This window comes from Manis pentadactyla, chromosome 10 (assembly GCF_030020395.1).
Source record: "Manis pentadactyla isolate mManPen7 chromosome 10, mManPen7.hap1, whole genome shotgun sequence".
Taxonomy (NCBI): domain Eukaryota; kingdom Metazoa; phylum Chordata; class Mammalia; order Pholidota; family Manidae; genus Manis; species Manis pentadactyla.
Window position 1 is genome coordinate 33,289,460 of NC_080028.1, and position 25,658 is coordinate 33,315,117.

Here is a 25,658-nt window from a genome sequence, read left to right on the forward strand (position 1 = left end):
CCTGCCAGCTAATTGTTAATACAGGAATGATGCAAACATGAGATGAGTGATAGGGAGAGATGGCTTAAGATTTCTTCCTGTCCTAGGCATCTGTGATTCTTAACCATTAGCTGGTATAGCAGAGGTTATCTGTAGTAGAAAGAAGAGAAAGATAATCTACTGAAGTTACACTAGCCAGAAAAGAATATGAAGAAGGTAGGACTGGGCAGATTTCTGAAAGACAGCTGAGAATCAGACCTGCAAAGAGAATAGTTTTCATGCCATTCATATTTTCAAACAAAAAATATGCTTATTCAGAATGAACTTTGGGGCATAATGGTAGAATGTTGTGGGGAATTACACATTTTTTCCTAAAAATTAGAGAAAACTGAAATTTGTGTCTAGACTACAAGGGACCCAAGATATTTGTTAATTTTCCCTGGAACGCAGCCATAGGAATTAAATGCAGTGCTAACTTACTCATCCAAATTCTTGTAAATGTCACTTTGGGTCTGATATGGGTGTGAAAGAAGAGGGCATTATTTTCCTGGTTTTTGTAGCTTCTCAGCTTGGAGCATTCAGATCTGTAGAACAGTAAGGACACCATATGTTTTGCTAGGTTAGAGCCCAGAGGTTTAATTCCAGATCTATGTATAATACAAACTAAATACCTAGCTCAGCACCTTTTAAGGAAAGTGGACAGTAGATGACTTACCAGATGGTATGCTTCCAGGGGCATCCAGGTTACATGTCATACATTTGCCAATGTTCTGTATATTATAAAATACAGAGATTTAGGAACTCTGCCAGACTCTCCACTTCCCAGTTGTCTCTGCTGATTAGTAGGGTAGTGTGAGGAATGATGTTCAAGTTCTTTCTTTGCCCTTTCAAGTTGTTTTAATGTAAGTCTTTTATGACTGTTGGTCCATTCTTCCAAGGTTCCTTTTCAGTAAGACTTATGGGTAATACAATAAAACCCTCTCAACTGGTTATGTTTGGGACCAATATTAATAGCTGGTCAGTTCATTTTAAAAGGTGGTGAAGCAGAAAATCAAAAAATGAGAAATTCTTCAAGTACTATATTTCAACATAAAACCTATAAATAATGTGCATTCTTTTGCTGTAGAGTAGTGTGCATACGAATGTGCCAGTTTGAGTTCCATGTCAATTTACTTCCATAAACTATATGAGAATGCATGGTCTTTGGTTTATGCCTTTACTTCCTTTAAGTCAGACTAGAATGCAAGTATTTGAAATGGGACTAGGATTCAGTACATAATCCTTACCTTTTAGAACTAGCTTGCCTATATATTTCAACCATATGTAGATTTTTTAGCTCACCTTTAATGAGCCTTTTCAAAGTGTAAGTCTGTCATTTTGTACTCATTTTATCAATTGATATAATAGTTAAGTTATTTGAATAAGTAACAAGAACTGGCATAAAAGGTATAGAAGCAGGCACAGCGATGCTCACCATGTGCACAGGTATGCAGCTGGGAGTGAAAGTGTACTGAGGGAGCCAGTGGCCTTGCCCAGGAGTTTTGCAGAGGGGATTCCTGATAACTTGGTGAGTCACTTAAGGAGCTTCTGTTGTGTTCATAATAAAAACACTTTGCTTCTATGTACTTGAGCTGTGTTGAACAGCTAAAAAATTAAAAGAACCAAAACAAACTTCTAGGTTTTTGACATTACCACTCAAGACACATATGGACACTTGCAAATCAGTATCCAGCCCTATCCATTTGGATTGTATCTTATCCCTCTTCTGTTGATCTCTACCATTGCTTTAGATGTATGGGCTCTTAATAATCTACCAGATGCTAGACCTAGAATGGATAGAGAAAGAAAAATCCTGAAGTAGGATAATGGACTATATTAGGAGGATGTCAAATGTAGTAAAATTAATCTCAGTATTTTTCTTTGTATTTTCTAGGCAATTGATAGCATTCATCAGGTTGGGGTTTATTGCCTTGCTTTGGTGCCTGCCAATACATTGCCAAAAACTCCACTAGGAGGGATCCACATATCTCAGACAAAACAGCTCTTTCTGGAGGGATCGCTGCATCCTTGCAATATCCTCATGTGCCCACATACATGCGTGACCAACTTGCCAAAACCCCGGCAAAAGCAACCAGGTACTATGCTGCCTTTGAAGACATAACATTAAAATCGTAACTTGAAGAAGCTGAGTTTTTTTAGGAAAGCTTGATTCTCTCTCTAGAATTAGATTTTACAAAAACTAGTTAATACAAGAATGGCATCAGCTAACCAAAAGCAGGGAGGATCAAGACCCTGCTGAATAGGTTCTCCGGGTTTACTTTTGGCTCCCCTCACTGAGTAATTCTCAGTAGTGTGCCTCTGTTTCCTCTGGGTGTAAGGTATGGGGTTGAGATTATCAAAATCCCACTTGTGGAACTAGAATAAGGTAAGTCCTATGAGAGAAAGTTCTGGTAATAATAATCACTAGTATTGATGGAGTGCTTACTGAAAGCCAAATACTAGCTCAGCATTGTGCATATGTGATCCTAAAGTTTTGTACCCAGCTCTAGAAAGTAAAGTTCAGAAAAGTTAAGAATTGTGCCCAAAATATAGATAGTGGAAGAACTGAGATGCATACTAATTCTGATTCTAAAAATCCACACTCTGAATCACTATGTTATATGAAGCCTTTCTGTTGGGAATCTCTTACTTAGATTCCTCCTCATTCCTTTTTCAAAGCTTCAGGGGTCTGACTGGGGCCTGTACCACCTCTGGGCAGCAAGATGCTTACTTCAGAAATTTTCTAGTTTTTAAGCACAAGATAAATGGAATGCTTTGCATTTGCCATATTCCTATGAATTCAAGATGCAAATAAGAGTATGTGAATCACCATATGGAAAAAAGAAAAAAGCTAAATAGTTTAACCTTTTTGCCTTTTAAGAGCAGCGTAAGTTACAGGGCTATGTGGGAGGCTAAAGGCAGGAGTAATTGATTAATGGCCAACATGTTAAAATAGCTCTTCTATCCAATGTGAAATCATTACATTTTATTGATGATTTTCATTTTAATGGAGAAGTTAATAAGAGATGTCTAAGTTTCCTATGTGTCTGAAAACGTGAGAGCCAAAATCTGGCCTTTACACACACACACACACACACATATACACACACTGTACATGTAGCATGTCGGCTTCCAAATACGTTGGGAAGAGAAGGTGACAGTGGCAAGATTAGGAAGGGAAGGGGAAGTATGGCACTTAACTCTATTTCTGTAAGAAGGTTTTTGCTGAAAGGTTAACACAATGTACAATTATAAAATACAAGGTAAGCTTCTGACTTGCTAGGATATATTGATCAGGATGACAAAATATTAACATACTCTGCTCTGTAGCCATTACCTCAGTGGTCTGGTGGATGAAGGTCACATCATAGTTGTTTACTTAGATATTATTGTTACCTCATCAGCTAACCTTATCTTAGTAACTGTGTGTATGGACCTAAAGTATATCTGATATTTATCAGTTTCTGCTGGTGGAAATAAGAGTTTATGGAGACTAATACTCTATAAAGGGCCAGTCAAAATCAAGAAGCCCATATACTACTAATCAAGATGTATAAAAAGAAGTATTTTCATATTACCTGCCTAAATGCCTGACAGATGTGTAACACACAAATCATTCTCCATCACAAATCCTGTTACACTGAAATCCTACAGTCATTGTCATTTGAGGGAAATCCTATTTTAAATAGCATTTAATCTAGGATTCTTTTAACAAAACATTCATGTCATAGTAGATGCTGAAAAGATGCTACTTACATAGAAAGAAGATTCTGAAAACATTGCTTTGCCAGTCAGATTTAAACCAATTTTGTTAAATGATAAGCCTGTATAAAAATGTACTCCAAAGCTCCAGTAGGCATAGCACCCCTCTGTCTGGAGGCAGCTCTGGGTTTGGATTCTGTATCTTTGCTATCTGTTGGGATTGCCTGCTGAGATCTTAGTGGGCTGCACATGGGTTGAACCAAAGCAATTTGAAGGTCCTGGCATAGGTGGGATGGAGATGATGTGTGGAGATAGCATGGGAGGTTGGGCTTAGCAGGATGCAGGGAAGTGAAGATGGGCAGGAGTGAGGTAAGGAAGGAAAGGAGAGGAAAAGGAAGATGGAAAAGGTATTAAGGTGACCCAGTGACAAAAAATGTCACTGAATTGCCGTGGAGCTGTTGTATAAAGAAAGAGAATCTGTTCAGGTTGGTTTTTGCTGTAAGTTCCAGAAAAACATAACAGCTGCTTGAACAAGAGACAAGTTTATTTCTCTCTCAGGCAAAAAAATCCAGAGCTAGGATGATAGCTCTTCAGTCATTGTGCTTTCAGCTTCCCGTCTTTTTGCTCTGACATTGTATCAGTCAACAGCTATTACAGACATACTGCCCAACAAGTAACCCTAAAATTCAGTGGCTGAAAATAAGAAGCAGTTATTTTTTACTGGGGAATGTGGATCTGCTGGGCTTGGCTGGGCTTCAGGTTGAAGGTTGGGTTGGAGCTGTTCCATGTGTCTCCTCTTCATAGGACCATATTTTTGGTCCTGGGCCATTTTGTGGCTACTGGGTCATATTTTTCTTAAGGCAGATGGCAAAAGCAAGAAGGTGAGCCAAACCGCAGAAGCATATTTCAAGCTTCTGTTTGTGTCATGTCTCCTAACATTTCATTGACCAAAACAAGTCAGACCATGTCCAGGGTCAGTGGAGCAGAGGTGTACTCCTCTCTATAATCTCAGCAGGGACAGGGAGGGAAGGAAGGGTTGTGAGACAATAAAGCAACATGCCACAGCCATCCTGAACGTACCGCCTGTGAGTCCAGTCAGGCTCCTTGACCTCCAGCTGTCATTCCTGCATTCCAGCTACAGGTGGGAGGACAAGGCAAAGAACGTATTTGAAGCATATTTTCAAGAAATTGTATATACTCCTTTCTTTTACATATTATTCTCCCACACTAAAGAATATAGTCTTTATTCCAGGCATTTGCCCAATGAAAAACTGGGGGTTCTGTTACTGAGGAAGAAGAGGAGACTGGATATTGGGGTTAATGACTACCAGTCTTTGCCACAGGAAATATACAGAATTTTGTGGGAAAAATAAGAATGCTTATTTATAGGGACAGCAGAGTTCACCTCCTAGATGTTAACTGCTTTCAGTTATTTTTCATTCCCTGTGACCTCCAGACTCAAGAAATACACCCAGAAGACCTTAAGAACTTACTGTTCAATTATTTTTGTTGTTTTAAACCACTCTAAAAATTTCATTTTTAAAATGTCACACCTTCATTAATTTTCCAGAGTGAATCCAGGATTGGGCAGTTTACACAGTCAAATACGTTCTGAGTCCTGGCTACGTAAAAGGCTACCTCCAGTATGATATATCTGTAACTCATTATGTGGTTTCTTAGAAAGGAATTTTGCATATTATACTTAAAATTGCAGTAGATGCTTTGTAGACTGAAGTCCAACAGTCACAGTGTTAGAGTACTTGAACCCTTTTTGAGTATTTTTTAAACTGTTCATTTTGAATTAATTTCACACTTATAAAAAGTTGCCAAATAGTGTAAAGGATTCCCTATACTCTTTACCCAGCTTCCCCACCCAGTATTTCAAATGATTCTATGATTAATTGATTTTGTTCCAGCTGTTTCCATATATTCAACTGAATCAACATATTTGGCAAATTAATTTGGTAATTAACCCAAGTGTAGCATATTTGAAAACCCAGCTGGCAGTAAGTTTTGTTATATTTGAGCCATCTTAGTTGGATACAATAGAATCTTTAAGTGGCCACCAGGAAAGGTGTACAGCACCCTAACACTGTTTTCTTGAGAGTGAGAGTTCTCCCTTTTTATTTTGAAGTGTCAAACCAATGGAAAAACTGAAAGAATACTGTAATCAATACCTATAAGCCTTCCCCTAGATTTACCAATTGTTAACATTGCTTTTAATGAGCTTTTTCAAAGTGAATTGCAGGCAGCATGACACTTCAGTGTAAGTACTTCAGCAGTGTACCTGCAGTGAACAGAAACATTCTCCTGAAATTTTCCTAATCAACCACAAAGCCATTAGCTATCCTGTTAAGAAATTTAACCTTAATGTAATGGTATCCTCTAATGATACACAGTCCATATTCCGATTTCTCCACTTGTTTATTGTAGTTGATTTTTTAAAAAATCCAGCATCCAGTGAAGGTCATGTATTAGATTTGACTAAATTTGCTTTAGTTTAGAAGTTCCCAGCCTTATTTTGTCCTCAAGACATGGATGTTTTCAGAGAGTCCCAGCCAATTGTCCTGTAGAATGTCCCACAATATGGGTGTTACTAGTCGCTTTTAATAAAGCACTTCTGATATTTCTGATGAACTTACTCAATCCTCATAGATCGCAGATTTTTTTCTAGGCCAGATATTCATTACTGTTAAACCCACCTTTAGGATTATATCGTGATCAGAGCAAGTGGCATTACTTCTCAGTAGGAACCAATGCAGTCACTGGTCACCTCCTTGTAGTGAAAACCTCCCTATACCCCGCTGCAGGAGCCATCTGCTCCCCTCCGCCCCAGACAGGGTCTCTCCCATGGGTCTGTTTTGTGTTTTTCTAGTACTTACTGCTCCCTGACATGATTTACTTGTGTATGTACTTTCTACTTGGCCTCCCCACTGGAATACAAGCTGGTGTCACGTTTGCTCCTGTCCCAGTCCTCTGAAGAGTCTCCAGTCAGTATTGTTGAATAAACATTTGCACTAGGTTGGGTCAGTCTGGAAATGCTTTGGAGGTATGTAGCTTGAATTACCATCTCTAGAGAGTTGATTGTCACCTTTACTTACAGGTGTGGGCCCTGCTTCTGTGATGGTTGGGAATCTGGTTGCTGGAAAACGCATAGCACAAGCTGCAGGAAGGGATCTTGGACAAATTGAAGAGAATGATTTAGTGAGGAAGGTAAGTGTTCAAGAAATGTTGATTTTTACAAACAACTCAAGGACAGAAACTGACACTTCAAGGAGTAGATGGGAGATGCATCACCCAACTTCTAAAAAGTTGCTGATCCTGATTCTTTTTTCTGCTTTATGACCTCAGCACCAGTTTCTGGCAGAGATTTTACAGTGGCGAGCCCAGGCAACTCCTGACCATGTACTCTTCATGCTGTTGAATGCCAAGGTATTAAAAATTCAGTTGTGTATCTAATCAGTCACATATTGGGGGAGTCCCTTAGGCACTTATGTCTCTTTTATCAGAAAATTTCTGTTGCCAACTACTTTATTGCTTTTTCCTTGTTTTGACATAGGAGGACTAATTGTGCAATCGACTCCAAGGTTGAAAGGAGACCTTTTGGAGTGTTATTTAATACTGCCTCTTCTTGTGTTACAAACGCGTCATCTTTATTCAGTTCTGATAGGAACGGTGGGACCAACAGTGCAATTACACAGATCTGCAGATGTATGGAATACATTATGTCATAATACTTTTTTACCCAATTTGACTTTTAATTCTTTGATTTCCACCAGAAGGAAAATTGCTTTAGACCAACATCTCAATAGACACAGTTATTCTTAGAATACACTTAAATGATTTATTGCTAAAAGATTAAAAAGTAAATTGAATATTATTCAAGAGTACATTTAATTACTGCTTTCTAATAGATAGTTTACCATAATACTATATTTTTTAAGTTATGCATTCTGTTGGAGTCTGCTGTTAATTATGTTAATGGCTGTGTCAGAGGTTTAAAAGTACTGTGACCATGGCATATAACAGTGTTTCTCACCAGCAGGGGCAATATTGGAGGGCCTTTGGAATCTCAGGGGATTTTTCCAAATTGTCCCCTGCTGCCAGGGCTCCCCTAGTTTCTGATATATTTTATACACATACACATACACATATACACACACCTTTAGCATTTATATGATAAAATTAATTATAGTAATTTTCACACATAGTGAAAAGTTGTTAAAAATCTTGAGAATCATTGCTCTGTGGCAGAAAACTTTTGAGATTTCCTTGCTCCACCTCTGCATGAAGTGGGCTTCTCTTCATGCCCATGGATTCATTAGAGGCCATGTCAGTCCAGCTTGCTTCCCCTTTCCGTCTCCCAGGTTGGCTACAATTAAAGTTACAGCCCCATGAATTCTATACCCCCCCAGGTATTTGTTAGTGAGCATAAGGTTAAATTTGTTTCTTGGTCAGAAAAATAGTACATAGGGATGACTAAAAGACAGGTAGTCTGTTTATTCTCCTGCATATTCCAACATTTTACCTTGAAATAGCCCAGATCACCAGAAAGCTTAGTAACCATACAACATTATTCCCTCATGCCCAGAAAATTATTTTTACTAAAGTTTAATTTGCTGCTCTACCATGAACCAAAAAGAGGAATGTTGTAAGAAATGGCTTTATAATTTAACCCTGACTTTAGCCAAAGGAATACTCATCTTAGTGTTATAGCCTAAATGTCCAACAATAGACAATTAGCTAAATAAATTATGGCATATCAACATGATGAAATACTATGCAGCCATTCAAAACAGTGTTATAGAAGAATATTTGATGACCCAGAAAATATTCATACGATGTATGTGTAAGTGGAAAAAAGTAGGGTATAAAACTTTAAAAATAATTGAATAATTACTGAAAGCTCTCTGCTGGGTGCTTTATATTTTGTAGTTCATTTTAAGGTTGAGGAAACAGAGACACAGAGACATAAAGTAACTTGGCTGATGTCACAGGGCTAATAAGTAGTAGGATTGGGAAATCAGCTCGAGCCCACATTCTTAACCATGTGCTACACAGCCTCTGGCAGGTAGTATAATATAATCCCTTAAAAAAATGTTGCATGTGAATTTATATATGATATATACTAATTTTTTAAAGAAAAACAGGAAAACCAAACTGTTAAAGTGATTTCATCTTATATTTACTTATCTATATTTTCTACGTTGAACATGTACTACTTAGTATTAGTGAAATAAAAAAGTCATTTTTAAAAGAAACAGCACATTAAAACTGGTTTTTTGAATTACAAAGTTACAGTGATTAAGACAGCATGGTATTGGCACACTAGACAAGAATAATTTGGTATTACCCATTAAACTTGAAGATGGGCATACTCAATGACCCAGCAATTCCATTTCTAGGTCTGCACCCTACAAAAACTGATATATTTATGCGCCAGGATACATGTTTAGGAATGGCATTATCATCAACAGTAGAATGTATAAATAAATGTCATATATTGTTAATACAGTTAAATACTATATGGGAACAAATATGAATGAATTCTGTAGATGTGGCATAGGTGACTCTTAAAATAATTTTGGGAGAAGGAAGCAAAACATGAAAGTATATACAGCACAATTCATTTACATAAAGTTGAGTATTTCACGGGTGGTAAAATGAGAAAAAAAGAAAGAAACCAGTGGTTAACATTACAAAGTCAAGATAGTAGTTAGCTAAGGAGGGAAAGAGAAGGCTGGGGTGGCAGGGAGGCCACCTGTGGGGGTGCTTTTGAGCAGCTGGCAGTGGTCTTTTTCATGTCATGCTGGTTTCTTACACAGATGCTTGCTTTGTAATTTCCCATTAACTGTATGTCCATATTTTAAGCCCTTTCACATGTGTGCTCTATTCTACAAGTGAAATGGGGGTCAGAAAGCCCAGTGCAGTGAAACTTGAATTAACAGTAAGGATATTTATGAAGGCCTGCAGGAGAAGGTATTCTCAGGATCAGAAATAGTTGGCCATCTCCTAATGTGCTAATCTTTATTATTAGCTAGGAGACTCTGATTCCTTGTTACTGTCTTTGTTATGTCTTTGCTGTTGGAAACTCAGCCAAATTTGTGTTATGTGTGCAGCAAATCACATGACCAGCATTTATTGTCTGGAGCTTACTCCTGCCCTCATCCTACATTTATTTCCTTTATTTTCCTTCCCTTTACTCTTATTTCCTCATTTAAATAAATAATTTCTGTATTTATATATTTGAAGCTACCTTACAAGAATGACTATAAATACATATGTTTGATTTAAGTTAATATCGATATTCCCTAAGTACCTTCAGACATTGAACAAGAAAAGGAATATACCACATATATCTTTGGCACCAGGGAATTTTCACTGGAATTGATTTCCTTGCTAAAGAGAATCTACCAGGCACAATCCTTTCCTTTTAATGTCGAGTTGGCTCTACTTGTTACTGTTACATTTCCTGAGTTTTGACCCACTTATGTGTTTTCTGTTTAAAGGGAACTACAGTGTGCACAGCCAGTTGCCTTCAGCTTCACAAGCGAGCAGAGAGGATCGCATCAGTCCTTGGTGATAAGGGACATCTGAATGCGGGAGACAACGTGGTGTTGCTCTACCCACCTGGTAAGTGTTGGGTTGGTAGACTAAACTTAAGCCCGTATGCCCCACTGCCAGATGACAGACTGTAAGAGGACAGGGATTTGGGGCCAGTAGACAGGACCACGTAGGCTGAGCACTTCCCAGTCCCAGGAGACAGGCACACAGGCTGACATGGGAGCCCGGCCGCAGTGGCTCTGCTGGAACCACATGGGTCGCATCTCCTCTAATATTTTCTGTGTGCTATCTAGCATAATTCCTGGCACTCTGGTAACTATTGAATGAGTGAATGAAAAGACTTACTGACCTTTGGAAACCCTCAAAAGAGATGCCTTGTTTCTAGGATTGTTCAGGAACTGAACCATTTTACCCAGGTCCAAATGTGCACAGCCTCTTTTGACACCACGTTCTTCATATGCTTGACATTTAGCATTCCAAGATTATTGCTGTTTTTTTCTTCCTTGCTCTAATTTAATTCAGTAACTTCTTCACAGTAACAGGGACTCAGAATTACTGGATGACAGTGTGGTGTAAATATTCAGACTTTCAGTGAAATACTTGAGTTGTCCCTTTCTTTATTCTCATGCTACCTAACCCTCTCGTATGTCTAGCCTTCTTTTGGTTTTTTATCTCCCCTTACTTCTTTTTGTTCTGTGACCCTCCCTATGCTATTTTATTGACAATGATACTAAGATTTCTGAAAAGGTCATCTGGCAAAGAAATCCCTCCTGCAGTATTCCTGTGAGATTGTCTTCCATCCACCAGTTAATGACACGGTGATGGAGCAGAGCACTTCCCAAGGAAGCCACCCTCCACATCCTGATACTGCAGTCTTCTTCACAGTGAATCACGCTTTGCCTCCCTAATGCCTGCACCCACTGAGGGAGCCACATCGCAGAAGTCTCATTGCTCTTCACTATGTAGCAGCCTTCTAGATACTTCAAGAAAGCCGAGGTGTCCCTCATCCCTTCTTTCCCCATTCTTTTATTTCCCACATTAAAGCAGCCTAATTTCTGCAATTTTTGCCTCCCAAGTAGTACCAGGTAATGATACCAAAATACCTTCCATAAGAAACCTTTCAAGAGTTTTCTTTACTTCTGACTTCCTTTCTTTTTATTTATTCTTGGCTTCTCTATAGTCAAAGTTTTATTTGATGCTTCCTTTTTTACCTTCAATTCCTTCTTAATTTAAATAGTTTCTTCTGCTAGTGTCTCTGTTAAGTTGTGGTCTAAATAACCCACCTGGCACGTGATTTAATAAACTGCATAAATAAAAGATCTGCCTGTTAGTTTCTTGGTGGCTATAGGCAGCTAAGTGATTCTGTCTGGCAGGCATCGAGTTAATCGCTGCGTTCTATGGCTGCCTGTATGCGGGGTGCATACCTGTGACCGTCCGGCCTCCTCATGCTCAGAACCTCACTGCCACATTGCCCACTGTCCGCATGATTGTTGACGTAAGTGCCGAATGTATCTTGCCTTATCTTTGTCTCATCAACTAAGGATCCTTACTAATTTTCCAATTCTGTTGAGTTAGCAAATCAAATCTGTTTTCTGAAAACTACATCCTTTTCCTTTATCTGGCCAAGTGACCAGCACTCTCAGTGAAGGAGTATGGGAATATGGTTACTGGTGAGCTATAAAATTGTTTCTTTATCATGAACATTAAAAGGGGGTGAAGCCATCATTTGTAATTCTCCATTAGCCTTGTTTTTTTCCCCTTCATAAAAAATGTTCTGATATTTTTCTGCATAGTAACCAAGGTAATTTTATATGCCAAACTGAATTCTCCCCAGTGTCAGGTCATTTTTATTTTGTTTGGTTTTACAAATTCACTTGGTATAATGCTGAAAGATGTCTAAATCTTGCTCTGGAGGTGGTAGACATTTCTACAGGATATGAAAATGGAGGAAAGTAAGACAAATCTGTATGTCATATCCTAATGTACTTTAGAGCAAAGAGTTACAAAATCCCAATTTACGTAATATTTGTTTCTCTTAGAACTGCTGCTCCATCAGCAGCTGGAGTCTGTACTAGAAAAACCATAGGTGATGTCATTACAAAATCCAATTCAGCAAAATGCCCTGGTTATATTCTGCAAAATAGGCCAGAACAGCAGGGAGAAGGGTTTCCTTCCATTGATGCAGTTTATGGGGGAAGCTGGTCACTTGCATTTCCCTGTGCAGGTGTGTGTGCAGGAGAGCTTCGTTTCTGTGGGCACACAGAGCCACTCAGATGCAGGATATGCTCTGGGTCCCTGAGTCTCACCGTTTACCAGATCTCCGGAGACACCAACTCCTTTGGAGATGATCCCCTGACTCCTTCCCTTCCTTGAGCACCACAGAATCAGTCTTCTTCATTTTATTATGGGCTTCATGAATCCACAAGATTTGGAGATTCATACTGAGATTATAGCTATGAAATATTTTGGAATCACTGTTGTAAACATTAACTTGCATTGTGAACAAGTGCATCATTCTGAGACAGTGAAGCATAACACATTTCCAGAAGGACAAGTGTAAGGGGAAACACTGAGCTCCTGTGAATGTTCTTTGAAAACTGATACTGTCCAGTATGGTGTGTGAGTGGCTCTTAGCAGCAACCAGAGCCTATGGTGCTCCCTGGGGGCTAAGCCTCCTGGTGCTTATTTCTGTTCATGTTTCTAGGTGAGCAAAGCAGCCTGCATTCTCACCACACAGACCTTAATGAGGTTACTGAGGTCCCGAGAGGCAGCAGCAGCTGTGGATGTGAAAACCTGGCCAACCATCATTGATACAGGTGACAAGGAGATTTGTCTAGAGCTATTGAAGGAGAAAGAACATTCACTCCCTGAGACTTCCTAGATTCTCGTGCCAAAGATGTTTTTATAGCTCTTAGGTTGCAGCATATTCCATCTGCTGAGACAGAGGCAAAACTTAATTATCTAGTCAACTTGTGTTTCAAAGAGCTGGATACTATGGAACTAGGTCCCAAGAAGCAGACTGAAGTAAGCTAAGAACTCTTGAAACAAAAAATGTCTTTGCTGTTATTCTTGGCACCAGTAAATAGTGGTTAGGTTCTGTCGATGTGACCATGTACACGTAAGGCCATATAAAATATTGAGACGATCTGATGATCCTTGACTTCCAGATGTGATATAGTTGAAACAGCATTGGACTAGGAGTCATAAGACCTGGTTCTAGTTGGAGCTATTTTTATCTTCATTTTACAGATAAGAAAACTGAGGCACAGGGAGGGAGGGGAAGTAAGCAGCAGAGCTGAAATTCAAACCCAGTCAGTTGGGCTCCATTCCCAACCTTTTAACCATTAATCTCCTCCCTACCTTTTGTGGACCACAGTGTCATGTCAGGATGTGTATATGGGTTTCCATGCAGGGTGACACATATTGGCTGCCAAGTGCTGAACTCATATTTTTTGCATTTGTTACTTAAGGACATAGGCACATAATAATGTGTGATGCAGATGGACTGAGTTGGTGGTAATGATGCAGACAGATCTACTATGATTATTGTACTTGATATTGGAAGGCCTGAATTGTGGGCTGGGATATAGACAAAAGAAAGGTTTCTTAGGCACATGACTGACCCTACCTACCCTACACAAGGTGGGGGTAGAAGGTGACAGAGAAAATCTTTGGTTTGACCAGAGGTGGGCGCCCAGTGACACAGAAATTTAAGAGTCAGAGTCAGAATTATTTCTTGACCCAGAAAGCCAAAGCAGCCATTAAAGAGGCGTGGTTGGGGCCAGGGACATCTTTGACATCCTTGGTTTTGACATACTTATAAAGCAGATTTGGAGGAAGGGAGAGGTATGTAAATAAATGAGCAAGGAAATAACTCCTAGTTCTAGGTTATCATTCTTAAAAATCTCCATGTTAACCTGGAGAAAAACAACTTTTAAAGCAGTCCTTGATTAGTATTACATATACTAAACTATAGTGAACTTTAACTTGGAACCAGTGTGATAACAACTAAAGTTTTTTGAGTTGTTTTAAAAGTTTTTGGGTGAATTAACTTCATAACAATTTCCGTGAGGGTAGATACTATTACCATTTTAGAGCTAAGCAAACAGACACAAGGAGGTTACATAACTAAAGTCACATCCCAATAAATGGCAGAGCTGGGATTTGAACACCAGTAGTCTGCTTTCCTTAGCCATGTTTTCAAGTACTATGTTATGTTACCCTCACTAACCTTCTAGTAAATACATTTACCTGATGGAGATTTGCTTGTTTATGTTACCTGGTGGTGTCCGCAACCCAAGTCCACCTCTAGGAGTGACATTCGTGAGCTGCTTGTTTAAATACTGAGAAGCGTAAGCTTTAGCAAATCCCAGACACTAAATTTGGCCATAGCAAAGCCACAAGAAGCCCTGTGACATGTTATGATTTTCATGCTCCAGCATGTCTGATTGATATATGGTGTTTTCTTTTCTGCAGATGATTTACCCAGGAAAAGGTTACCTCAGCTTTATAAACCACCCACTCCGGAGATGTTGGCGTACCTTGATTTCAGTGTCTCCACAACTGGCATGCTTACAGGAGTGAAGGTACAGTAGTCTGGATATGTTCACTCACTCGCTGATGCTGGGAAGATGCCAGGTCTGCAAAAAATAGAGATGACCACTGCCCCAGGGACTGAGATATAGAGGCCAAATGGGTGTACCAGAGACCAGTAGGCGGAGGATCAAGGGCCCCTGCTATATTTAAATAAAAGCATTGACTCTTCCGGAATAAGTTATCCCAAGGAATTTGTGTTATGAAGTGTTCTGAACCTAGCATAGAAGCTAACAGATAAGAGTTACGGTGAAAGCCAGCATGAAATCATAGATTCATATTTCATGAAACTCAGTATTGACTAATGAACAGAAGTATATTACTGTTAAGTTAGACTTAGATCAGTCTTTTTGAAACAATGAAAAATATACATCATTTTGAGGAGTCTGGGGAAATCGAAACTTCCCAGAACTATCACTAGAGCTTCTTTGTGCCTGTGGGATGCCAGTTCCATCCTGTTCCATGTTCCTTACCTTGCAGATGTCCCATTCCGCGGTCAATGCTCTGTGTAGAGCCATCAAGCTCCAGTGTGAGTTGTATTCTTCTCGGCAGATCGCCATCTGCCTTGACCCTTACTGTGGACTTGGCTTTGCACTCTGGTGTCTCTGCAGGTAGGAATGGAAAAGCACAAATGTGGGGGGATGTCTTGGCTCTGACATCTTCCCTTTGCTCCCTTACTGTGGTAAAGTTTCAGTAAAATGCTGATGTTTTCAGAATTTGTGCACCTGACGTATTCTGATGTGCATTTAGTTTTTTTGTATTCCCTTTTTTCTCTTTTCTGTTTGTTTTATGCCTCTTACAAAAGGTCAGTGGTCTTGCTACCTGCTCTCTGCTCCATCCTGTCATCCTCATTTTAGGAGTGGATCCAGGCAGGAGGATGAACTTGGGTGAAATATGTCATGCTTTGCAGGCCAGAATGCACCCGCTGGCCTGGCAGGAGGAATATGAAGAGATGGGATGACAGCATGTGGCTGGAAAGGAGCATGTGTGTCCTGGCCAGATTGTTTCTTGTGGAACAGCAGACCCCCACTCCTTGCACTGTCCTCCCATGGAACCCTACATCAGACCTTGATTCTCACTTCCTCGGTGGCCATCCGTCTCCATGGAGGCTTCACAGATGCCTGCAACTCCGCCTCCTCCTGGGTCCCCATCTCTATTAGAATGGGACTGTTGACCCAGGGGCCCAAATGAGGCACTCAGGCATTATCTTTAACTGCTGCACATTTATGTCTCACTTGCACTTAAATGGCATGTCCTTTGGTTCAGCTGTGCCTAAGCCTGTCTATACACAAGAATCACCAAGGGAGGGGAGGTCTTAAAAAAAAAAAAAGAACAAACAAATTAATGCTCTTCCCTGACCTTTTAACTTAAATCTCCAAGGGTGGAAACCATAATTCCAGTATTTTTAAATACAGGATTCTTGGGCTTCTGGTGATTCCAATATATACTCAGATTTAGGAAGTTTGAGGACTCAGAGCCATAGGTTATATATATGACACGTGACTCTGCCATTCGTTCCTTTTTCTCCTGGCTGAATTGTTGGGGTTCAAGCCTTCATCATCTCTCACTTGAACTATTGCAGCCTCCCTGTCTCTCAGCCTTCTGTGTCCTGTGTCTCCCATTTCTCCTCTATGTTGCTAGTTTTGCCCCAACTTAGAGCTGCAATGACCACCTGCTGGGTAAAGTCTAAACTTCTTCATATGGTAGTTAAGCCCTGACACAGTTTGGCCCCAAGCCTTTTGGCCTTGCTTCGCACCACTTCCCATGCATCCTGTGCCCAAGCATTTCATCCTGGGATATTATTTCTGATGACCTTAAGCATAGCGTGTACTTTTATACCTCTGTGCCTTTGCACAGGCTGTTCCTCTGCCTGAGGTGCTCCCTCCACCATCCCCACTTCTTCCAGCCACTATCTTAATTCCTGCTCATTCTTCAAGCCCCAGCTCAAGTAACACCTCAGTGAAAAACTGCCCACCCCAGCTTTCCCAGGTTGAATGACTTGCTTGCTCTTTATTCTGTGTCCTGTTCATATCTCAGTTACTCTCTGTACTGCAGTCTGCTTTATAGTTAGAGTTACTGTGTCTTGTGAGTTACACAGGAACAAGGCCGATTCTTAGACCTTTAAATCTAATGTGACCCCCATGCTGTCCTTCATGCTCAGTAAATATGTGTTGAATTGATAGTGTTGTAAAACATCAAGCTGTCTAGGATGAATTGATCATGTCAGCTCTTGCCTTTTTTCATTGCAGCGTCTATTCAGGCCACCAGTCCGTCTTAATTCCTCCTATGGAGTTAGAAAACAACCTTTTCCTCTGGCTGTCCACCGTCAACCAGTACAAAATAAGAGATACTTTCTGCTCCTATTCAGTAATGGAGCTCTGCACCAAAGGGCTTGGAAACCAAGTGGAGGTGCTAAAGGTAATAAGTAGCCACAAGGGACCAGTCCCGAGAGGCTTTAAAGAAGTGGGCCAGGCATGATGATACCTGAGTAGCGGTTGACAGACATCTGCCATTTTTTTTGTAGCCTGTCAAATGGGTATTTTGTAAATCTCAGAAAATTTATCTCTTCAGACTCTAATTTAATGCACTCTTGCAGAATTTATTCTAAGTCCTACTTTGTGGAGATGAAGGTGAAACTGGTTGGGAAGCTGAATGGAAATGACTTCATGTAAAGATGCAAGGGAACTGTAAACCCCCAGTAGGATTTTTCCCAGTAGAATTTGCAACCTCAGAATATTAGAGCTTGGGACTGCCTCATAGATAAGGGTAGCTCATTCATGTGTGTATCCAAGGATAGATACCTGACTGGCATATGAGAGTCAGGAAACACTGAATTATCTTTAATAGAGAAATACAACCTTAAGAAGAAAAAAAAAAAACAAGTGATTCATTCTTCAGGGTACTAGATTTCTTCTTCTCCCAGTCCCATCTCTCCATTTTGAAACACGGAAAGAGAAAATGGATTATAATACACAGTGCCTTGGCTTTTCATGAACAAAGAGATAGAGCAATGGCCCTACCTCTTCATTGCTTTTATGATACTACTAACTACAGCTTACCTGCATGTTGTCTTACAGACCAGAGGGATCAACCTGTCCTGCATCCGGACGTGTGTGGTGGTGGCTGAGGAGCGGCCCCGCATTGCCCTCCAGCAGTCCTTCTCCAAGCTCTTTAAAGACATTGGTCTGTCCCCTCGGGCCGTCAGCACCACTTTTGGATCTAGAGTCAATGTAGCAGTATGTTTACAGGTAACTATCAGGCAATCTTGCTTGGTAACAAATGTAAGAGGAATGTGTGGTGCTCTGCAGCAGAGGCTTGGAAGCCAAACTACCTACTGTGAGCCCAGTTCCACTTACTTGCAAGAGACCCTGGGCTTTTCATTTGGACTTTGCTCATCTATGAGGTGTAGATAATAGTTTGATCCTTCACAGGTTCATTTTGCAGAATCACTGAGTTTCTAGTTGCCACACCCTGGGAGCCATGCCCAGCAGTAGAGCACCAGCGTAAACGTTTACTCTTAGTAGTAGTTTTATGCTCTGTGATGATGAATCAAGATTTCTGAGTCCCATTTGAATTTTATTTATATCTTACCTTCTGTTTTTCTGTCTCCTCCATATTGTATACATATATATATTTTTAAACAAATTACAAATGAGGCTACATTCTTTTCTCTAGCCAGATGGCAACTTTGCCATGTTATTCTTGGTGGGTAAATAACAAGAAAGAGACTGAAATAATAGAGAAGAACTGAGTCTGATTTTATGTAGTGTAGAGGCTAACAAGGTAAATGCAGATGTGGACAAGAGTGAGAGTACAAGAAGGTGGCATGTGCGGGCAGGTACTCTCAGGCCTTCTGTGACTGTGCTCAAGTGACTTTGAAGTAGCATCATGATGTTTTAACCTCGGACCCTATCATGGGCTTCTTGGTGTTACCTTGGGCCAGTGCTGGTGTTCACAGTCCCGTGATGCTGGCCTGTCTTGTCCCTGCTTGAATCCAGGGATGAGGACCCTCCTCAGCCTGGAAATCTTTCAGTTCTGGCACACTCCCCTAGGGAAGGAAGAGAAAGAAGCTTGAGAAGAAAGCCAGGCCATGAGTTTCTTTCAGGTGCTGACCTCAACCCTGCCTCATCTGGTTGAAGAAAGTGAGCTTTCCAAATAGTTTGGATTATCGTGTATATGGCTAAATTGTCTATTTCTTGATTCAAAAATAAGAAAAATGGAAACACAGTTCATTTAACTTTTAAATAAATAAGGTATTGACTTATTTTTCCTTAGGGAACCTCAGGGCCTGATCCAACTACTGTGTATGTAGATCTGAAGTCATTACGACATGACAGGTACAGTAGATTTATTATGCTCATTCCGTGTTAGAGTTCCAAAGCATAAAAAGTTTGAGTCTCAAGAAAGCCAGCTCTCTCCCTCATTCCAGGAGAGGGAAGGAACGTGTTTTCAGTATTAATACCTGATAAGGTTTACATTTATAAGAAGAAAGCCTGAATTCTCATAGTCACTGCACTATTCTTTAATTTTGAGATATAATGCTTAATTCCTACCTGTATAAAAGTGTTTTGTGACATTTGATGTAAATTAAACCAAAATGGGTAGACTCTCAAAGACAAATACCATACAATTTCACTTGTATGTGGAATCTAAAAAAACAAAAAACAAGTCAGCAAATGAACAAAACTGAAGTAGGCTCATAAACACAGAGAACAGACTGGTGGTTGCCAGTGGGGAGGGGGTTTGAGGGATGGGTGAAATAGGCGAAGGAGGGAAAAAAATCAGTGAGAAGATTTGATATCTTCTTGATCCGGGCAGTGGTCCACATGAGAGTGTATACATCTCAAAATTCATCAAGCTGTACACTAAAAAAAAATGGATAGACTATTACCTCTAGGGTTTAAAAATAAAAGATGGGACAGACAAGATAAATAAAGCAGAATAGGGTTTTTGTAACAACACTTTACCTGAGCCCTAAGGGTAAAAAGCCTCCCTCCTCCTCAGCTTACAGGTGAATGTCAGCTGTGTCCCAAGGTGAGCACTGGCCCACGGGCTCGGGGACCATTTCCAGGTCCTGCTGACATTAGCCATGGTCACCGGGGCTCCCTGGGTGGTGACTAGCCCGCCCAGCTACAGCATCTCATGTGCAGTGATTCTCAGCCTGGGCGATTCTGCCCTCCAGAGGGCATCTGACAATGTCTGCAGACTTCAGGTTATAACAAGGGGGTTACTACTGACATCTAGTGGACAGAAGCCTGGGATGTTGCCAAACACCCTACAGTGTACAGGACAACCCTTCCCCAAAAATCGTAACGAAACACTCCCTGACCTAAAGCGTCAGTCAGCTGAGTGTGAGAAACTCTGCTCTAGCTGAGGAGGAGAGCCAAGTTAGAGGTCTCAGGAAGGCAGTGTGCAGTTGTAGTAGACATGGTGCAGTCATTTTTAAAAAGGCGTTCTTAAAGTAACTACTGTTCTTCTGCAGGGTCCGTCTCGTGGAACGGGGTGCCCCGCAGAGCTTGCTCCTCTCAGAGTCTGGAAAGGTGATTTCTTCTGTTAAACTTGGGGAAGGTGGTCTGTGTGGAGAAGTAGTTTGTTTTAAAGAAGACTTAAGCCATATAATGTATTAGTAATCACACCAAGACTAAATTGAAATCTAAAGATAATTCAGTAATTTCAATTTATCGAATTCAAATTCATATGGGCTCATAGATAAGAACAATACTAGATTTGAAACTTTTATTTCCATAGATTTTTTTTCTTAATCCAACAAGCAGTGTTAGGCTTATTTGACAACCAGTAAATTCAATGTTTGTTATATTCCAGGTGGAGAGATGAGCAACAGTTACAAAGAGCCAGTTTTATCTTTATAAATGTTACAAGGAGAAATGTAAGGTGGCAGTGGTTTAAGATCAGGGAAGACACATATTTAAAGTTGAAAAAGAAGTCAAAATGGGGAAGAGATTAAAGATATTCAAGAGTGATTATGGGGATAAAATTTCTTAGAATGAGGCTTTAAAATGTACAAAATTGGTGGCTGACATGGGGGTGGGGGCAAGGATGGGTATAAAGAGTATAAACTTCCAATTATAAAATAAATAAAAGTACAACATAAGGTGTGCAGTAATACTGGAATAACTGTATGGTGACAGGTGGTACCTACACTTAGGATGGTGAGCATTTTGTGATGTATATAATTGTCCAATCACTTTGTTGTGCACTAGAAACTACTTCAAGCCTCTGCTGCATGTCAGTTATACCTCAGTAAAATAACAGAGTCTGAAAAAAAAAATGATTTAAAAAAAAAAAAAGAACCCTGGAAAAGGTATCACAATTGAACTCCTGGTTATTGTAGTGCCAGGAAGTTAGGAAGAGCTCACCAAAAAAAGTTCCAGGAGAGATTTTGTAATTGCGGTAATCCATTCAGGCTGCTACAACAGGATACCACAGACTGGGTGGCTTACAAACAACAGAGACTTAGTTCTCAATGTTTAGAGGCTGGAAGTCCAAGATCAAGGTGCCAGTAGATTCTGGTAAGGGGTTTCTGGTTCATAGATGGCCATCTTATTTCTGTGTCCTCACATGGCAGAAGGGGTGAGGGAAAGCTCTGGCTGTCTTTTATTAGGTCACTCTTCCCATGAATGGGGGCTCTGCCCTCATGACCACATTACTCTCTAAAGCCCCAGTTCCTAATACCATCACAATGGGGATTAGGTTTCAATACACAAATTTGGCAGCGAGGAGGCAGGGGAGGAGGGTGCATTTCACAGATCTTCACTCTCTAGCAGTTCTGTTTGTTTGTTTTTTATTAAGGTATCATTGGTATACAATCTTATGAAGGTTTCACATGAGCAAAATTGTGGTTACTACATTCACCCATATTATCAAGTCCCCCCACACTCCACCACAGTCACTGTCCATCAGATTAGTAAGATGCTATATAGTCACTACTTGTCTTCTCTGTGCTACACATGCACCACACATGTGACAGCCCCCACACACCATGTGTACCAATCATAATGTCTCTTAATCCCCCTTCTCCCTCTTTCCCCACCTGTCCTCCCACCTCTTTCCTTTGGTAACCACTAGTTCCTTCTTAGATTCTGTGAGTCTGCTGCTGTTTGTTCCTTCAGTTTTGCTTTGTTGTTATACTCCACCAATGAGTGAAATCATCTGGTACTTCTCTTTCTCTGCCTGGCTTATTTCACTGAGCCTAATACCCTCTAGCTCCATCCATGTTGTTGTATATGGTAGGATTTCTTTTCTTCTTATGGCTAAACAATATTCCATTGTGTATATTTACCACATCTTCTTTATTCATCTACTGATGGACACTAGGTTGCTTCCATATCTTGGCTATTGTAAATAGTGCTGTGATAAACATAGGGATGCATCTCTTTTAAATCAGAGATCTTGTTATCTTTGGGTAAATTCCAAGGAGTGGAATTCCTGGGTCAAATGGTATTTCTATTTGTAATTTTTTGAGGAACCTCCATATTGCTTCCCACAATGATTGAACTAATTTACATTACCACCAGCCGTGTAGGAGGGTTCCCCTTTCTCTGCATCCCCGCCAGCATTTATTGTTCCTTGTCTCTTGAATGTTGGCCATCCTAACTAATGTGAGGTGATATCTCATTGTGGTTTTAATTTGCATTTCCCTGATAATTAGTGATGTGGAGCATCTTTTCATGTGCCTGTTGGCCACTTGAATTTCTTTGGAGAAGTGTTTGTTAAGATCCTCTGCCTGTTTTTTAATTAGGTTATTTGCTTTTTGGGTGTTGATGCATGTGAGCTCTTTATATATTTTAGATATTAACCCCTTGTTGAATATGTTGCTTACGAAAATATTCTCCCATATTGTACGATGCCTTTTTGTTCTGCTGATGGCGTCCTTTGCTGTACAGAAGTTTTTTAGATTGATATAGTCCCATTTGTTCATTTTGGCTTTTGTTTCCCTTGCCCGAAGAGATGCGATCAGGAAAAAGTTGCTCATGTTTATTTCAAGAGTTTTGGATATGTTTTCTTCTAAGAGTTTTATGGTTTCATGACTTACATTGAGGTCTTTGATCCATTTTGAGTTTACTTTTGTGTATGGAGTTAGACAGTAATCCAGTGTCATTCTCTTACATGTAGCTGTCCAGTTTTGCCAACACCAGTTGTTGAAGAGGCTCTCGTTTCCCCCTTGTATATCCGTGGCTCCTTTATCATATATTAATTGACTGTATATGTTTGGGTTTATATCAGGGCTCTCTATTCTGTTCCATTGATCTATGGGTCTGTTCTTGTGCCAGTACAAATTGTTTTGATTACTATGGCTTTGTAGTAGAGCTTGAAGTTGAGGAGCATAATCCCTCTGCTTTACTCTTCCTTCTCAAGATTGCTTTGGCTCTTCAGGGTCTTTATGGTTCCATATGAACTTTGGGATTATTTGTTCTAGTTCACTGAAAAATGCTGTTGGTATTTTGATAGGGATTGCATTGAATCTGTAGACTGCTTTAGGCAAGATGGCCATTTTAACAATATTAATCATTCCTATCCATGAGCACAGGATGTGTTTCCCTTTATTGGTGTCTTCTTTAATTTCTCTGATGTGTGTCTTCTAGTTTTCAGGGTATAGGTCTTTCACCTCCTTGGTTAAGTTTATTCCTAGGTATTTTATTCTTTTTGATGCAATTGTGAATGGAATTGTTTTCCTGATTTCTCTTTCTGCTAGTTCATCTTTAGTATATAGGAATGTCACATATTTATGCATATTAATTTTGTATCCTGCAACTTTGCTGAATTTAGTTATTAGTTCTAGTAGTTTTGGGTGGATTCTTTAGGGCTTTTTATGTACAACATCATGTCACCTGCAAACAGTGACAGTTTAACTTCTTTCTTACCAATCTGGATGCCTTTTATTTCTTTGTGTTGTCTGATTGTCATGGCTAGGACCTCTAGTACTATGTTGAAAAAAGTGGGGAGAGTAGGCAACCTTCTCTTGTTCCCAATCTTAGAGGAAAAGCTTTCAGCTTTTCACCATTAAGTATAATGTTGGCTGTGGGTTTGTCATATGTGGCCTTTATTATGTTGAGGTACTTGTTCTCTATGTCCATTTTGTTGAGAGTTTTTATCATGAATGGATGATGAATTTTGTCGAATGCTTTTTCAGCATCTGTGGAGATGATCATGTGATTTTTGTCCTTTTTGTTGATGTGTATTATGTTGATGGATTTTCTAATATTGTACCATCCTTGCATCCCTGGAATAAATCCCACTTGATCATGATCATGATGGATGATCTTTTTGATGTATTTTTGAATTTGGTTTGCTAATATTTTGCTGAGTATTTTTCCATCTATGTTCATCAGAGATACTCGTGTGTAATTTTCTCTTTTTGTGGTGTCTTTGTCTGGTTTTGGTATTAGAGTGATGCTGGCTTCATAGAATGAATTTGGAAGTATTTCCTCCTCTTCTACTTTTTGGAAAACTTTGAGGAGGATGAATATTAGGTCTTCTCTAAATGTATGATAAATTTCGGTGGTAAAGCCCTCTGGTCTGGGTGTTTTGTTCTTGGGTAGTTTTCTGATTACCGATTCAATTTCATTACTGGTAATTGGTCTATTCAGAATTTCTGTTTCTTCCTGGGTCAGACTTGGAAGGTTGTATTTTTCTAGAAAGTTGTCCATTTCTTCTAGATTATCAAATTTGTTAGCATATAATTGTTCATAGTATTCTCATAATTCTGTGTATTTCAGTGGTGTCTGTAGGGATTTTTCCTTTCTCATTTCTGATTCTCTTTTAAGTCTGGCTAGGGTTTTACCTGTTTTGTTTATTTTCTCTTGGTTTCATTAATTCTATGATTTTTCTCAATTTTATTTATTTCTTCTCTGATCTTTAATACGTCCCTTGTTCTACTGACTTTGGGCCTCATTTCTTCTTTTTCCAGTTTCATTAATTGTGAATTCAGACCGTTCATTTGGGATTGTTCTTCCTTCTTTGAAGAGACTTGAATTGCTGTATTCTTTCCTCTTAGAACTACCTTCACTGCATCCCACAGGTTTCGGGGTGTTGAGTTGTTTTCATTTGTTTCCATATATTACTTGATTTCTGTTTTTATTTGCTCATTGATCCATTGATTATTTAGGAGCATGTTGTTAAGCCTCCATCTTTGCATAATTTATTCCTAGTTTCATATCTTTGTGGTTTGAGAAGCTGGTTGGTACAATTTCAATCCTACTGAATTTACTGAGGCTATTTTTGTGTCCTAGTATGTGATCTATTCTGGAAAATGTTCCATGTGCACTTGAGAAGAATGTGTATCTTGCTGCTTTTGGGTGGAGTGTTCTGTAGATGTCTGTCAGGTCCATCTGTTCTAATGTGTTGTTCAGTGCCTCTATCTCCTTATTAACTGTCTGGTTGATCTGTCCTTTGGAGTGAGTGGTGTGTTGAAGTCTCCTAAAATGAATGCATTGCATTCTATTTCCCCCTTTAATTCTGTTAGTATTTGTTCATGTATGTAGATGCCTCTATGTTGGTTGCATAGATATTTAGAATGGTTATATTCTCTTGTTGGACTGACCCCTTTATCATTATGTAATGTCCTTTGTCTCTTGTTACTTTGTTTTGAAGTCTATTTTGTCTGATAGAAGGACTGCAACTCCTGCTTTTTTCTCCCTATTAGTTGCATGAAATAGTTTTTTCCATCCCTTCACTTTTAGTCTGTGTATGTCTTTGGATTTGAAGTCTCTTGTAGGCAGTATATAGATGGGTCTTGTTTTTTATCCATTCAGTGACTCTGT

At 39.7% G+C, this 25,658-nt stretch overlaps 1 protein-coding gene across 4 annotated transcripts in view; it reads left to right on the forward strand.

Moving 5' to 3' along the window:
* Positions 1-25,658, forward strand: part of DIP2B (disco interacting protein 2 homolog B) — a 251,391-nt gene that overhangs the window by 213,462 nt on the left and 12,271 nt on the right. For 3 of the 4 annotated variants that reach the window (XM_036890477.2, XM_036890488.2, XM_036890498.2), the window contains 12 exons: positions 1,913-2,114; positions 6,824-6,933; positions 7,072-7,152; positions 10,230-10,353; positions 11,658-11,779; positions 12,989-13,100; positions 14,761-14,870; positions 15,358-15,488; positions 17,127-17,295; positions 17,955-18,125; positions 19,153-19,214; positions 20,360-20,417. In XM_036890477.2, coding sequence (XP_036746372.1) covers positions 1,913-2,114; positions 6,824-6,933; positions 7,072-7,152; positions 10,230-10,353; positions 11,658-11,779; positions 12,989-13,100; positions 14,761-14,870; positions 15,358-15,488; positions 17,127-17,295; positions 17,955-18,125; positions 19,153-19,214; positions 20,360-20,417 — 1,452 coding nt within the window. Of the gene's footprint in view, positions 1-1,912; positions 2,115-6,823; positions 6,934-7,071; positions 7,153-10,229; positions 10,354-11,657; positions 11,780-12,988; positions 13,101-14,760; positions 14,871-15,357; positions 15,489-17,126; positions 17,296-17,954; positions 18,126-18,875; positions 19,127-19,152; positions 19,215-20,359; positions 20,418-25,658 lie in introns of those variants that run through there. The other variant, XM_057486564.1, reaches the window with a different exon arrangement.